This window comes from Pogoniulus pusillus, chromosome 26, assembly GCF_015220805.1.
Source record: "Pogoniulus pusillus isolate bPogPus1 chromosome 26, bPogPus1.pri, whole genome shotgun sequence".
Lineage (NCBI taxonomy): Eukaryota > Metazoa > Chordata > Aves > Piciformes > Lybiidae > Pogoniulus > Pogoniulus pusillus.
This window is the reverse complement of record NC_087289.1, coordinates 10,898,987-10,912,953: the sequence shown is the minus strand read 5'-3', so window position 1 is coordinate 10,912,953 and position 13,967 is coordinate 10,898,987. Positions and strand designations below refer to the sequence as shown.

The following is a 13,967-nucleotide window of genomic DNA, read 5'->3' as shown; positions in this document are numbered from 1 at the left end:
TTGATCTGTTGCCAAAGTGTGTGCATGTAAAAGACAAGCAGAAAGCTGATGCCCCTGCAGAGAAGTAATGCTGCCTATTAAAAAAGAGCAGAGAAAAAAATCTTTTTTTCCACTTTGTTGTGCCAAGCCTGTTGGAGCTGTATTTATTAAATATTGCATTAGTTATCTAGTGCTTGCAATTCTGGATTAAAATGATGCTTCATTACCTCTTCTGAAATGCTCAGCAAAAATTTGGCAGGAGGTCATGTGCCCTGCAAGATCGGGCCACTGGAAGCAGCAGAAAAATAATTAGACTCTATTTCTTAGGCTTCAAGGACCATGTTAGTAGTTGTGAGTAGAAGCCAGGTTTGTTGATGTTAAAGAGTTGTTCCCAACAATGAGTCCTAGCCAGGGTGGGAAAAAATCCATGAATATAACAGGAGGCAAATACACACCACCAGTCCAGATCTTTCATGCTATGATTTTGCTGTCAAAGACCAAGTCAATAGAGCCAGTTGTTTTGCATTTCCTTTTCAGCAGGCAAACCTCTGTGCGCCTCTGGCAGATAGGAACTATCAGATCAGAGTTCATGTCCCTGCAACTCTTTATTGGCTAAGGGTTAGTTAAATACACAAGAGAGAGGCCATCCCTCTGTGCACTCTTGGTGGACAGTATTGCTGCTGTGAAAGTTAGTGGTGGGAGGTGCCATGGTAGACAAATCTCTGTTAAATGTGTGCCATGTCAGTGCTTTTGGCTTCAACTGGTGAGTGTTAAAGGAGCAGCCTCTGATTTCTCAGGAGCTGGGCATAAGCTGTTAATGCCTGTCCCAGTTCCAAGCCGCGGACAGAGCTGCTTCTCTGCTGCATGAGTTCCAAGAGGCAGGTTGGGAGACAGCATTCACTCCTAGGATGTCCACTGGAGACTTCTTGCCTTCAGAGTCTGTGGCCTGGTGGTTTCTCCTGGCTCCCTGGTGTCACCATAATCTGAAGATAAAAATGGTTACTTAGATGCTAAGATGGTAAATTTGGGGATGTCCTTGTGGGTAGTAGTTTCTGCCTTTCACAATGTGTGTTTCAGAGGAATGGGGGAGGATTTGGAATGTTCTGTTGAGGGAAACTGCAAAAATGGTGGTGTCAAGCCCCACAGTCATGAACTGGTTTGCCTGGAGCTAATGGCTGAGGACTGCTCTCTCCACTGGAGTTTGAGGAATTACTCATGTGTAGTTGGACATGAAAATTTGGCATGAAACTTGGCTTTTTGTTAATATGTGGTCTCTGCCACAGGTATTTTAAGACTAGAAGACTTGTTTACTGTTTGGGAGATGAAATATGCCCAGATAAAGGCATCTTTTGTCAGGAGATAACATTGGGGTCAGAGAGTCTGAACTATGCAACTCAAGCCATGGTCCTGCAGTTCAGTATTCTTGCATGAAGCACTTAGCATTTGGCAGAACTGAAGCCTAACCTCTAGATAGAGGGAAACCTTTAAAGGACATTTAAAGTAGTATCAAATCCATCATGTCCTGGGGAATAAGGATTTTGGTCTTGGGTACATCCTCTACACTAAAAGAGAGGTATTTTCTCCAGAACTGTTGTTGGCTTGCATAAGTTTTAGCCCCAAGCTCTTTGGTTTTGTCTGGCTTACACATGCTTCTTGTGTGTTTTGTAGTCTGCAGCTGTTCAAGTTGTCCTCTAACAGGGTGATCCTCCCTGGTGCTCTGAACACAGGGAACGTTATGCTGACCTCAAAAGGAACAAGCCATAAGGTGGTGATCCTTTTAAGTTCATGAGCATTGGTCCTGAAGATCTGTACCATTGTAATCTTAAGAGATTCCAACATTCTTTGCCACCATTATAAGGGATTAATTTATAGATGATCAGTGTATAGATGAAGAATTCCAGGTACCAGGTTCAAGGTGCAACTGGCAAACTTGTCAGGGCTGGCAGGAATTATGAATAAATAAGCTGTTGACATCCAGGTTTCTTGTGGATGAGCTCATTCTGTCCTTTTTTTTTCCCTGGTACAGATTGATTTATGAATACAGTTTCAAATTAGCTTATGAAATTCCCAAAGTATTGGTTGTATTCCATCCAGAGGCCATGCTTCAGAATCCTTGCTGAATCTAGCACACTAGGTGCTAGATTTAAGTGAAATGATTTTATGGTGAAGGTGATGAAGCGCTGGAACAGGCTGGCCAGAGAGGTTGTGAAATCTCCTCTGGAGACTTTCAAAGCCTGCCTGGATGTGTTCCTGTGTGACCTACTCTGGATGATCCTACATCTGGCAAGATGATCGTCAAAGATGCCTTCCAGCCTCTAACATTCTGTGATCCTATGATTTGGGGTGGGTTTTTTTTGGAAAGCAAGTAGAAATGGGTTGCATATTCCCATATGATACCCATTCAGTAAATGCATGTGCTGCAGGGTGAGAGGGATCAGCTTCCTTTAACTGGGACTCACAAAATATAGTGGCAGTTCACCTCTGCCAAATTAACATGCCTGTTTGTTCCTGGAAGTGTAGGATTAAATGCCAGTGGCAACAAAATGAGAGAATGTGGAGTGATGCAGTTTGAATATGTGAATTACCTCTAGTTAGACTGAGCTTTTATTGCTACAGTCACACCTTTAATGTAAACCAAATAACATTTAAAATGGTCTTCTCAAAACCTGACAACTGAGCCTATTTTATTTGGCCTGAGTAATGTTCATCCCGATTCTCCTGAAAGCTATCTACCTCACACAGCAATTAAGCTCCCTAAAATATGGAGGGGGGAAAAAAAACAAAACCCACCACACAGAGCTGTGCTGGAATAATACTGTTATTGAGGCAGTGTGCCAATTGCACCAGCAAGCATTAAAAAATGACAGCAAAAGACAATTTCCCTAGGAACTGTTTGTACAACAGAAAATAATGGAAGTTTAGCTCTAGGTGCCGAACAACCAGAGCTATTTGTTTGCTTTAAGCAGCTAAAATTAGTAATAACCATTACTTCCAATATTCCAGTTGCATCTGGAGACCTCAACAGGGATTGGGGTTTCATTGCTTCTTGGCACTGGATGCAGCTTAGCAAACTGTGTGTTTCCTGATGAATTTATGATCTTTATGACAGATTTTTTTTAAGCAAACATAAAGAATTGCAGATTTCTTCTTTAAATAGCCAAGTTTAACCTCCTTGTTAAGTTATGTTATTTACTTGACTACATTTATTTGTTCTGCCGTGGATGAACTGAAAGACCATCATCTCCCAGAGTGGCACCGCTACAATCTACTCACTGCAAATACTACTGATCAAGAGGTATCTGAAGCCTTAGCCCATGCTGGTTTTATTGCTATCTAATGTGCATTATACATTGGATTAGCAGCTTTATGATGTGCTGAGGACAGAATTGTGTAGTTAACAGAAATTTATATACCCCTAAGTCCCAGTTCAGGAAGAACACACCCTGTAGGGTAGGGAGATAAAGTACTTTTTTGCAAGGTCCCCTGTGTTTCTGCTTTTATTTGGGACTTGGGCACGGGTAGTAACCAAGGTGCTGTCAGCATTTCAGGCCTGGGACAAAAAACAAGTGTAAGTCTTTAATCTCTTAACTGTATGATGGAAATCATTTGGAAGGCTGGCTCATCCTTGAGTTGGATTGGATGATCATTGGTAGGTTCCTACCAACTCAAATTGATCCATTCCATCTTCTATTCTCTGGATTTTATTACTCCTGAAATCTTACAGTTTCATCTCTCAGGATAATTTGATAATAACTTTGACAGGACTCTGAGCTTTCCTGCCTGCTCTCTAGTTCAGGAAGAGGAACCCTAGTAATTTTAAATATGGTTTACATTATGTCCTGCTGCATGATACAAACTTTCTGTCTAAATCTGTTCCTTGCCACATTCATCTTTCACTAGAGCAGAGAGTGCACAGGCAGTCTGGTCCAGATAGGCACATAAGAGCTTGTACCCACTTGGAAGATGAAGTCACCTTGGAAGGCTTGGGGTAGTTAAAGCCACGATGAATACTTTTCACATCAGGATACAGGAACTTGCTATCTCAATTAAATTACAGCATGAGTCAAGTCTAAGGCAGTTAAATGCAGCATTTGTTTACGCAGTCCTAAATACGTAGTTCTGCTTTTCAAATGTGCTAAAAGGTTTTCATCCAGGTTTTGGAGTGTGGATTTGACACCAGGATAGGAGGTGCTGAGGAGGCTGAGTAGAACCAGTGCCAGAGATGGGAGACCTGAAAATGCAGCAGTTACAGTGTGGTGATAGTTTAAATCTCCAAAACCCAGCTATCTTTTGAGGAGTCTCTAAAGTCTTTGAAATTTAAAGCTAGCAGATGACAGGTTGCTAGCTGAAGGTGTAAATGTAGAGGTTAGGATGAAGTGTGTTATGGTAAACAATTCCTGTTCTGGTTACTCAGCATAGCAAGGGATGCAATTCTATTCAAAATACCAATTGGAAGGGAATGAATTCACTTTGTGTGGAAACTTTCTGTCTGTGGGAGACCAGGCAATCCACAGAACTTGTCTGTGTCCCTGCTCACAGCTCATAGCTAACAGGCATAAATTTGTATGACCTTGGGACACACATAGCCTAAAGAAGGAACTGGGTCAGCTAATTCTGGTTAAAGTTTACCCTTCATAACTTGCTCAGCTAATGCCTGAAGCACAGACTCATGTTTGCTGGAGCACTGCTGCTTATGGCTGTGGACATCACCTCTTGGGGCTAGTCTCTTTGCAGCAAGGTCAGCGGAAACAAGTGTGTGCCCATGCCATAGCTTCACTTCAGGGTTTATCAGCACAATTTTCTCTGAGAGGTTTAGACCGTGACGCTGATGTGTTGAGTTGTTGGACCATGGAGATCCACAGCAGGGTCTCTTCTGTTGATGCAGCTATGGAGAGGGTTAAATAACTGCAGTTGATGTTGGTGATAAGCAGCAGAGAGTGGCAGCATCTTATGGCAGGTGCCCTTGATGCATATCTGCTTATCTCATACAGCACATCACTTACATAGAATCATAGAATCAACCAGGTTGGAAGAGACCTCCAAGATCACCCAGTCCAACCTAGCACCCAGCCCTAGCCAGTCAACTAGATCATGGCACTAAGTGCCCCATCCAGGCTTTTCTTGAATACCTCCAGGGATGGTGACTCCACCACATCTCTGGGCAGCCCATTCCAATGGCAAATCACTCTCTCTGGCAAGAACTTCCTCCTAACCTCCATTATTCCATCTGTCTCATCAGTCAGTCTAAAAATAATTAGTTTTTTACCACTTACTGTTTGTATGAAGCTAAAACATGATTTGTTTATGGTTTCCTACCTCGTGCACATGAACATACAGAATCAAAGGGATGGTCATTGTCCTTATGTGGTCATGTTTTTTCGGTTACAGAACTGAGAGAAGTTTTCTGAATAAGCTGCAAGAAAAGCTTGATTCCTAAGTCTGGGCTGAAATTTGGTTGGTTGACTGCTCTCCAGAAATACACCTCTGGAAAAATCCTAAGCTGATTTTTTTTTTTTTTTCTTTTTTTCAGCCTAAGCACATTTCCACCTTCCTACATCTGTTTTTACATCCTTTGGTTATGGCATCAGGGGCCAAGTTATTCATATTGCAGAGCCCATTTGCAGGGATGTAGAGACCAGCTCTGCTGCAGGGGGAAAAAAAACAACCCAGCCCTTCTGCCCTATAATTTGTCTAGAACAGTTACCTATTGTGAACAGAGTAATTATTTGGAAAACGTGTGTCAACACAAGAGGTTCCTGCAGTGTACATGTCTCTGTGCACACACGCAGCTTCTGCACGGCAGCAGTGCCAGCTGCTTTCCAAGAGTTACTCACTCTGTACACGGAGTGCTGTCAGAATTAGCACTAGAAGGTTTATGGGCAGAATATAAGGTCGGTCTCGATGACTGCTTTTATTTTGGTGCTTTGTTGGTTCTTTTTTTCCATTGTTTTACTCCCTAAACACAGGTTATTTGTTTAGTCTCCTGGCCACACAGTTATCGCTAGCATCTGTAAGTCTTCTGGTGCTTAGTGTGGCTATCTGAGTCTCCAAACAAAGCCACGTCACCGCTAGGATTGCGGCTGCTGATAGTAATTTTAGAAACGTGTTTGTGACTAAACCTCAGGGCCAGACCTTTTGGTGATGGGGGAACAAGCTGTAAACACTGCTGGTTTTAAAAGCTTTCATTCAGATGCTGCCTAACCTGCTCATTTCTTTGCCTTCCCTTTCAGGTGATAGAAGACAACACCGGCGTGCGGAGGGTGGTGGTTACCCCTCAGTCTCCAGAGTGTTACCCTCCTAGCTATCCTTCAGCCATCTCTCCAACCCATCACTTACCTCCCTACCTGACACACCATCCCCATTTTATCCACAACTCTCATACAGCTTTTTATCCTCCCGTCACTGGACCTGGGGACATACCACCACAGTTTTTCCCACAGCATCATCTTCCCCCAACAATATATGGAGAGCAAGGTGAGCTGGAAGGAAGGGGTTGGCATTTCACACCTCTGCTCAGCAAGTGTTAGGGGCTGGTGAAACCAAGACTAGAAATGGGGAACTTGTAGAGTGGCTTTCTCTACACAGATGGAGTGGCTTTCTTTAATATGCAGAGTGCAGGAGCCCAGGGCACTGCTATATTACAACAGTAGCCTGCAGATACAAAGCCAGTTTTAACTTCATGTGTAAATACAGTGGAGGGGAAAAAATGTCTCATCCCATGCTCTGAACAAGGACATGAGTCACGCTGGTTGCTCTTGCTGCATCATGATGCAGCATTGTTCAGAAAACCAAGAGACAAAGTGTTTCAGTCCTTGCTTGGGAACGAAGACAGACACAAGGGCAGGATCTGATCACGGTTTGTCGTGGTCATTTCCAGTGGGAAAAGCCGGATGCCGCTTCCTGTTGGACACAGCGTGCTCGCTGCTGCCAGCTGTGGGTTTCCAAGAAGGAACAGCATTTGCTGTTTGTTACTGGAGTTGGGGCTGTGCAGTAAGTCACTGGAAAGCATTGTTTGATACCAAAGGGTAGCATGGCAACCCTAATCGGGCCATGAGTAAATAAGTGCAAGAATAGAGCGAAAGGGGCATATTTCTGGCTGAGCTGTGCAGTGCTGTGTCTTTGCCACTCTGGAGATAAGTCTTTCTGTAGTCTGACAGAGGGCGTTCACCAGAAGAGCAATTGGCACAGCTGCTTGAGATGTTTAATGTGGAAATCAATTCAGGAATCATGGGTTTGTGTTATTGCTAAGCTACCTGGACTTAGGACCCTTGCTAAAGAGCGTATTTAAGCCTTATCACCAGAAGTCAGTTGTGCTGGAGTGGCAAGCAAGAGGCAGGAAAAGAGAGAAGGATACCTACTGATGTTACCTCTTGACATTTTTGTTAACCAAAAGACCTCACTTTCTAGTAAGGAACAGACATCTGCAACGAACATTTAACTTCATTATACTGGTGGGGAGGAAGCTCAGGAAACTAGTAGGGTGGTGTAGCCAGGTAGATACATAGGAGAGAGACTTTTCCCTTGAAAAGGGAGCAGGGCAATTTGTCAGATGGCTTAACGAAGTCTAGTGTGCAGAATGAACACGGAGCCACTAGTTAAGGAGATGCTGAAGATCTTCTGTAGCCTGAAGATATCAAAAAGCCAATTCCACTGAAATTTTCAAATCTTTTTTTGCATAACTGAAATGACCTCTAACATTGAAATAATTGTACTGATGAGTATTAATCCCCAGTTTCCTGTTTGCTGTGCCATGGTTTCTGCTTTAAACAAAAAACTACATTTGTTTGCAGCATGCTGGTCTTAGGCAGCTAGCTGCTGTGAGGAAACAAACAGGGCTGTGTAGCTGAAGGCCAAAACACTCCAAAATAGCAAAGAAAGAAAATCTGGCTAGTTGGAACAACTTGGGAAATTATAATACAGCATACATGGCAATATCAATTTACAAACAGGGCTCCCAGCAGCTGGGTAGGATGTTTGTTTGCTTCAGAAGTTTGCACGATAACTTCTGAACAGATGTAGGAAGAATACAAAGAATATGTTGTCAATTGTTACTGTGCTAACAAAGGCAAAACTCGTTCAGGGCAGGCATTTGTTCAAGCTTCAAACTCAAAGTGGAGTGCAAAAAGGAGGCCTTGAGCAACTTGTGCTAGTGGGAGGTGTCCCTGCCTATTGCGAGGGGTTGGAACTGGATGATCCTTGAGGTCCCTTCCAACCTAAACCATTCTATGATTCTAGAGGAAAGCAGAAAGTACTCTGATTGCTGCAAGCTGACCTGCCTTAGGTTAGGGATAGTCATTCTTGGAGGGGAGAAGGGAGGATTGCATGTAATTGTGCCAGGGGAGGTTTAGGAGGCTTAGGTTAGGTATTAGAAAAAGTTTCTTCCCCAGAAGGCTTGTCAAGCTGTGAAACAGGATGCCCAGGGAAGTAAGTGGTGGAGTCCCCATCCCTGGAGGGATTAAAAGAACAAGTAGCTGTGGTACTGAGGGTCAGTGGTGACCTGGTAGTGCTGGGTTAACAGTTGGATCTGATGAATTTAAAAGTCTGTTCCAACCAAAATCATAGAATCAGGCAGGTTGGAAGAGACCTCCAAGATCATCCAGTCCAACCTAGCACCCAGCCCTGTCCAATCAACTACACCATGGCACTAAGTGCCTCATCCAGGCTTTCTTGAACACCTCCAGGGACGGTGACTCCACCACCTCCCTGGGCAGCCCATTCCAGTGCCAATCACTCTCTCTGTGAAGAACTTCCTCCTAACATCCAGCTTATACCTCCCCTGGCACAACTTGAGGCTGTCTTCTCTTGTTCTGTGTCTGCATTGTACATAGGATAATTATGATATTTCTCAAGGGTTTTTTTTAAGCCAGTTTTACTTACCAGAGCTTCCACTTCATGAAGCACTTCTCTCCTTAGGCAGGCACAGTTGACACAATTGTAAAGTCTATTTATACTGGGAAATTAAATTGCATGTAATCAATGTTGGCAGCTTGAAACCAGGGCATCTCACCATGTGCTGGCCACTCAGGCCCTGGGGAAGAAACAGCTAAATTGCTGTGAATTTATGAAGACACTTTCCTAAATATCAGTCTCCCTGGATTTTTCCTTGAAAGCTATGTCCCTGAAACACAAAAGACTGAAAAGGAAGAGGGGGGGGAAACTGTCACCCTAATTGCTGTATTTCACACACAAGAAGGTAGGAAATCCGATCAGCAAAGGAGTGTGTCTACTACCAGGCAAAATAAACCATCGCTCCTGCAGCAAGGCTTTTATAAGAGGCAAAAATGATTGTGAAACCTATTTCCAGGAAAATCTACAATCATTTCATGTGGAGATGGTGAGGAACTTGGTTTTGTGCAAGAGAAATGCAGCGGTTGTGTTGTTCTGAGTTAACGTGGGCGAATCCTTTCCTTGCAGAAATCATACCACTATACGGGATGTCCAGCTATATTAGCAGGGAAGATCAGTACAGCAAACCACAGCACAAAAAACTCAAAGACAGGCAGATTGATCGCCAAAACCGCCTGAATAGTCCTCCTTCATCCATCTACAAAAGCCATATAGGCAGCTGCACAACTGTATATAATGGGTATGCAAAGAGCCACAACGGAGCGAGCAGCGGAGGTGGCAGCGGCGGCGGCGGGGGAGCTCCGGCGGTGAAGAAACCAGAGCGCAGAGCAAGGAGCAGCCCAAAGTCAAACGAACAAGACCCACATGGTAAAGAGAGTTTTAGTTGTTTTTAATTCCTTTTTATTGCACCTTTCTGGCTGCATATGGATCTAGTCACTATGCCAACAACCACTACCACCCACACAGAAAGGCAGCGTTTAATACAGTGTGAACTTAAATTCATGGGGCTCTTAGCATGGAGAAGAGAAGGCTTTGAGGAGACCTTGTAGTGGCTTTCCAGTATCTGAAGGGGGCCTACAGGAAGGCTGGGGAGGGACTATTTACAAGCTCTCCTAATGACAGGATGAGGAGGAATGGGTTTAAACTGGAAGAGGGGAGATTTAAACTAGATGCTAGGAAGAAGTTCTTTACAGTGAGGGTGGTGAGACATTGGAATAGATTGCCCAGCAAGGCTGGGATGTTCCCTCCCTGGAGGTGTTCAAGGCCAGGTTGGATGAGGCCTTGAGTGACCTGTTCTAGTGGGAGGTGTCTCTGCTTATGGCAGGAGGTTGGAACTGGATGATCTTTGAGGTCCCTTCCAACCTAAACCATTCTATTAACTCATTCTATGAATTAAATAGAAACCTTGAGCTAGCTCTGCTATGTATTTGTTTTGTAAGATGAATTGGTTGCTTCCTCATCTTTCATGACTACTCCCTGGTACATATAGCATCATTCTCTCCTTATGTGTTGGAAACAAAAATGCATGTGCTTGGTTTTATTTTGCTTTTCATACAGGCATCTTGGCAATTCACAAAAGTGCTTACAAGACTGTTGGCCTATAACCAAAACCTGGTTACTAAGTGCCACTACTTTACATCTCCTAGGTAAATGCAGTAAACTTAGTAAGTTTAGAGGCAAATGCTGGAAAAAAAACCAGGCATGTTTATGTACTCAAATATGACTAGTTGAAAGAGAAGAAATTGTTTAAGCTTAGCTATTGGAATTAGTGATCAACTAAATCTGACTCATTTTGAAATAATCAGTATTTTCAGAGGCTGTATGATAAAACATGGGGTTATTCAGCTAATCAAACCTCATTTATCATCAGCCACTCTGCACATAGCCACTTCCAGCTAAATTTAGCTCAGTAAATTCTTGTAATCCTTTATATCTTGCAGCTTTTCTCTTCCTTAGCTGTCTCCTTGCTGATGCTACAGCTGCAGCTGGCTGAACAAACTTCTGTTTATTAAGCAAGTTTATACCTGGCACCCTTAGGATATTTATAGTGCAGCACACCTTGAAATTTATGCATTCAGCTTAGATTTCCCTTTATATATCATGCATGTTTACTTGTGAGATGTAACTGAAATAAATGCTGATTAAAAGTAACTTAATCGATAGCTGAAGTGGGGAAAATGTGCTGCTGGCATGGTAAGGAATGAGGATTTGCAACTCTGCTTTGACATCTTTAGAATTAGCAAGGAGCTGTATTTGGGAGTGCTTTAATCCAAGAAAATTAATTACTGTATTGGACTTTCTAATTATTTCTTGCCTCTCAGCTTATATGACCTGTAATATTCTTATTTATATTAAGCCATGGGGGTTTTGATCTTGTCTGTAGTGAAATATGTGAGATGTTTGGAAGCACCCATGTGGAAGATTGGAATAATGTATAATCTTACGAGCTAAACTGAACAATATAGCTTCAGTGGGTACTGGGTCAGCCTGGATCATCAGTCCATTATCAGCAAGTTTGCAGATGACACCAAGCTAGGAGCAGGTATCGACCTGTTGGAGGTTAAGAGAGCCCTGCAGAGAGACCTTAACAGGCTGGATGGGTGGGCAAAGGCCAATGGGATGAGATTTAACAGGGTCAAGTGCAGGGTTCTACACTTTGGCTACAACAACACCAGGCAGCACTACAGGCTGGGGACAGAGTGGCTGAGAGCAGCCGGGCAGAGAGTGACCTGGAGATGCTGGTAGAGAGTAGCTGAACAGGAGCCAGCAGTGTGCCCAGGTGGCCAAGAGAGCCAGTGGCATCCTGGCCTGAATCAGGAACAGTGTGGCCAGCAGAACAAGGGAGGTTATTCTTCCCCTGTACTCAGCACTGGTCAGGCCACACCTTGAGCCCTGTGTCCAGTTCTGGGCTCCTCAATTCAAGAGAGATACTGGAACGTGTCCAGAGAAGGGCAACAAAGCTGGTGAGGGGCCTGGAACACAGCCCTGTGAGGAGAGAATCATAGAATCAACCAGGTTGGAGAGGCTGAGGAAGCTGGGGGGGGTGCAGCCTGAAGAAGAGGAGGCTCAGGACAGACCTCATTGATGTCTACAACTCCCTGAAGGGAAGCTGTAGCCAGGTGGGGTTGGTCTCTTCTGCCAGGCAACCAGCAACAGAATAAGGAGACAGTGTCTCAAGTTGTGCCAGGGCAGGTCTAGGCTGGATGTTAGGAGGAAGTTTTTGGCAGAGAGAGTGATTGTCATTAGAATGGGCTGCCCAGAGAGGTGGTGGAGTCGTCATCCCTGGAGGTGTTAAAAAAAAAAAGTGGATGAGGCACTTAGTGCCATGGTCTAGTTGATTGGCTAGAGCTGGGTGCTAGGTTGGACTGGATGAGCTTGGAGTTCTCTTCCAACCTGCTTGATTCTATGATTGCTTGTAAAATAATCTGGATTTAATTTAAAAATACCTGGTTTAAGGCTTTCCTGCTATCTTTGTGTCTAATTTGGTCTCTTGGAGTAGCCTGCTGTGCTCCAGCTGCAGAGCATCAGCACCCTTAAAATGTCAGGAAGATCAGTGAAGTCAGGGCTGTGGCACATCCAATGTCTCAGCCAGAGAGTGCCTAAAAACTGGGAACAGCAAAGGATGGAGTCTTTCACCTCAAACTGTGAAAAAAGTCCCTAAGAGGAGTCCTTGCAAATAAGCCTCACTTGTCCTACCCTCCTCATAAATCCACTTCACTGCTGTTTTAAAATTACTTCCTGCACCTGGAGCTGGCAGCCCAGGAGTCAGTGTCAGTACAGGAAAGCCCATGGCCAAAGCAGGAATAGGAGAAAAAAATGCAATTAAAAGGAAAAAATAAAATAATGTGGACTCAAAGGTGAGCTTTTCCACATCCAAGTCCATTGTTACAGTCATACATGTATACCTACATGCAAATCTCTGCAGGGAGGCTCTCACAGAGGTCTAGAATGGCTCTCATGCCCTAAAAGAAATTCTTTCTTCATATTGATGTGCTTCTGGCCATATACACTGCTTTATTTTTACCTTCTCTGTTTCTTCCTGAATTGTTTGGGATTGTATTGACACCTCACTAACTCTGGAATAAGAGTTAAAAGCAATCTGGGAACAGCTGATAGTTTTGCTTCATGCTGCTAAGATGACAGTGTGTTTAGAACAGCCAAGAATAAAAAACACATAAGAAGCAAAGGCATCTAAACGTCACATTCTGTGGATGTGTTTCAGTTCAAGCCTGTTAATAGTTAAAAATATGATGATGCTGTGTGGCTGCTTCCAAAACTACAGAATAGCCTGGAAAAGCTATAAAATATATATAGATATAAAATACATAGAGAATAAGAGTCTTTATTTAGAACTCCACTTAGCCAAAAACACTCCTAAGAGGCAAGCAGGAATGTATGAATTCAGGGTAAAACATAGAGTAAGGTGCAGGAGAACTAAAGCTGATGGGTTTGTTTGCTTTGAATTTCTTAACAGAGGTTCTGGTGTGTTTTATAGCCTATCATTTCATACCTGGTTGAAGCATGTTGTGTGTTTGTGTACTGGTAGCTGGCATGTTTATTTTTGGTGTCTGGATGTTGGAATGATCCAGTGAGCCAGCTCCTGGCTAGCTGCTGTCACCGACGCAGGCGTTCTGGCTGCCAGGGAGCAGGGCTGTGGGAGCCCTGTACGCAGCTGGAGCAGACGCTCACACAGCCTCCGTCCTAGCTGCTGCAGAACACAGCATGTCTCAGTGTGCTAGAGCAGGATAGAGCCATTGCTTCCTTAGGGACTGGGCTCGTTAGAAGCAAAGCACTAGATGCTGCCTCAGTGCTGGGAGCATGGGCAGGAGCTGGCTGCTGGCAGGTGGCATCTCACCAGTGCTGGTCCCAGCTGCCCTGAAACTGATGCTTTGAAACACAGCTTCAGTGCCCAGTTTGACTGATGCAGGAATATGATCTGCACTGTGGTGAAGTGGATGTGGAAAACAGGCATTTCTGTTTTAATATCCCTGTGTTGAAGTAAAGGCTTGTCCTGCTCTGTGGTTTTTGATAGTGATGTCTTTGAGAGCTGTGTTGCTCCTCACTGAGCACCTCTTGAGCTATGGCTGCATGGAGGTTGTTAGAGGACTGTGAGATTAGTACTGGAGAAAATGTTCAGTGTA

General features: G+C 43.9%; 1 protein-coding gene across 4 annotated transcripts in view; it reads left to right on the top strand.

Annotated features, from left to right (window-relative positions):
• FNDC3B (fibronectin type III domain containing 3B) overlaps nucleotides 1-13,967 on the top strand; it is a 269,308-nt gene that overhangs the window by 133,074 nt on the left and 122,267 nt on the right. For all 4 annotated transcript variants that reach the window (XM_064164835.1, XM_064164834.1, XM_064164833.1 and 1 more), the window contains exons 5-6: nucleotides 6,210-6,453; nucleotides 9,394-9,693. In XM_064164835.1, the coding sequence (XP_064020905.1) occupies nucleotides 6,210-6,453; nucleotides 9,394-9,693 (544 nt within the window). The remainder of the gene's footprint in view (nucleotides 1-6,209; nucleotides 6,454-9,393; nucleotides 9,694-13,967) is intronic.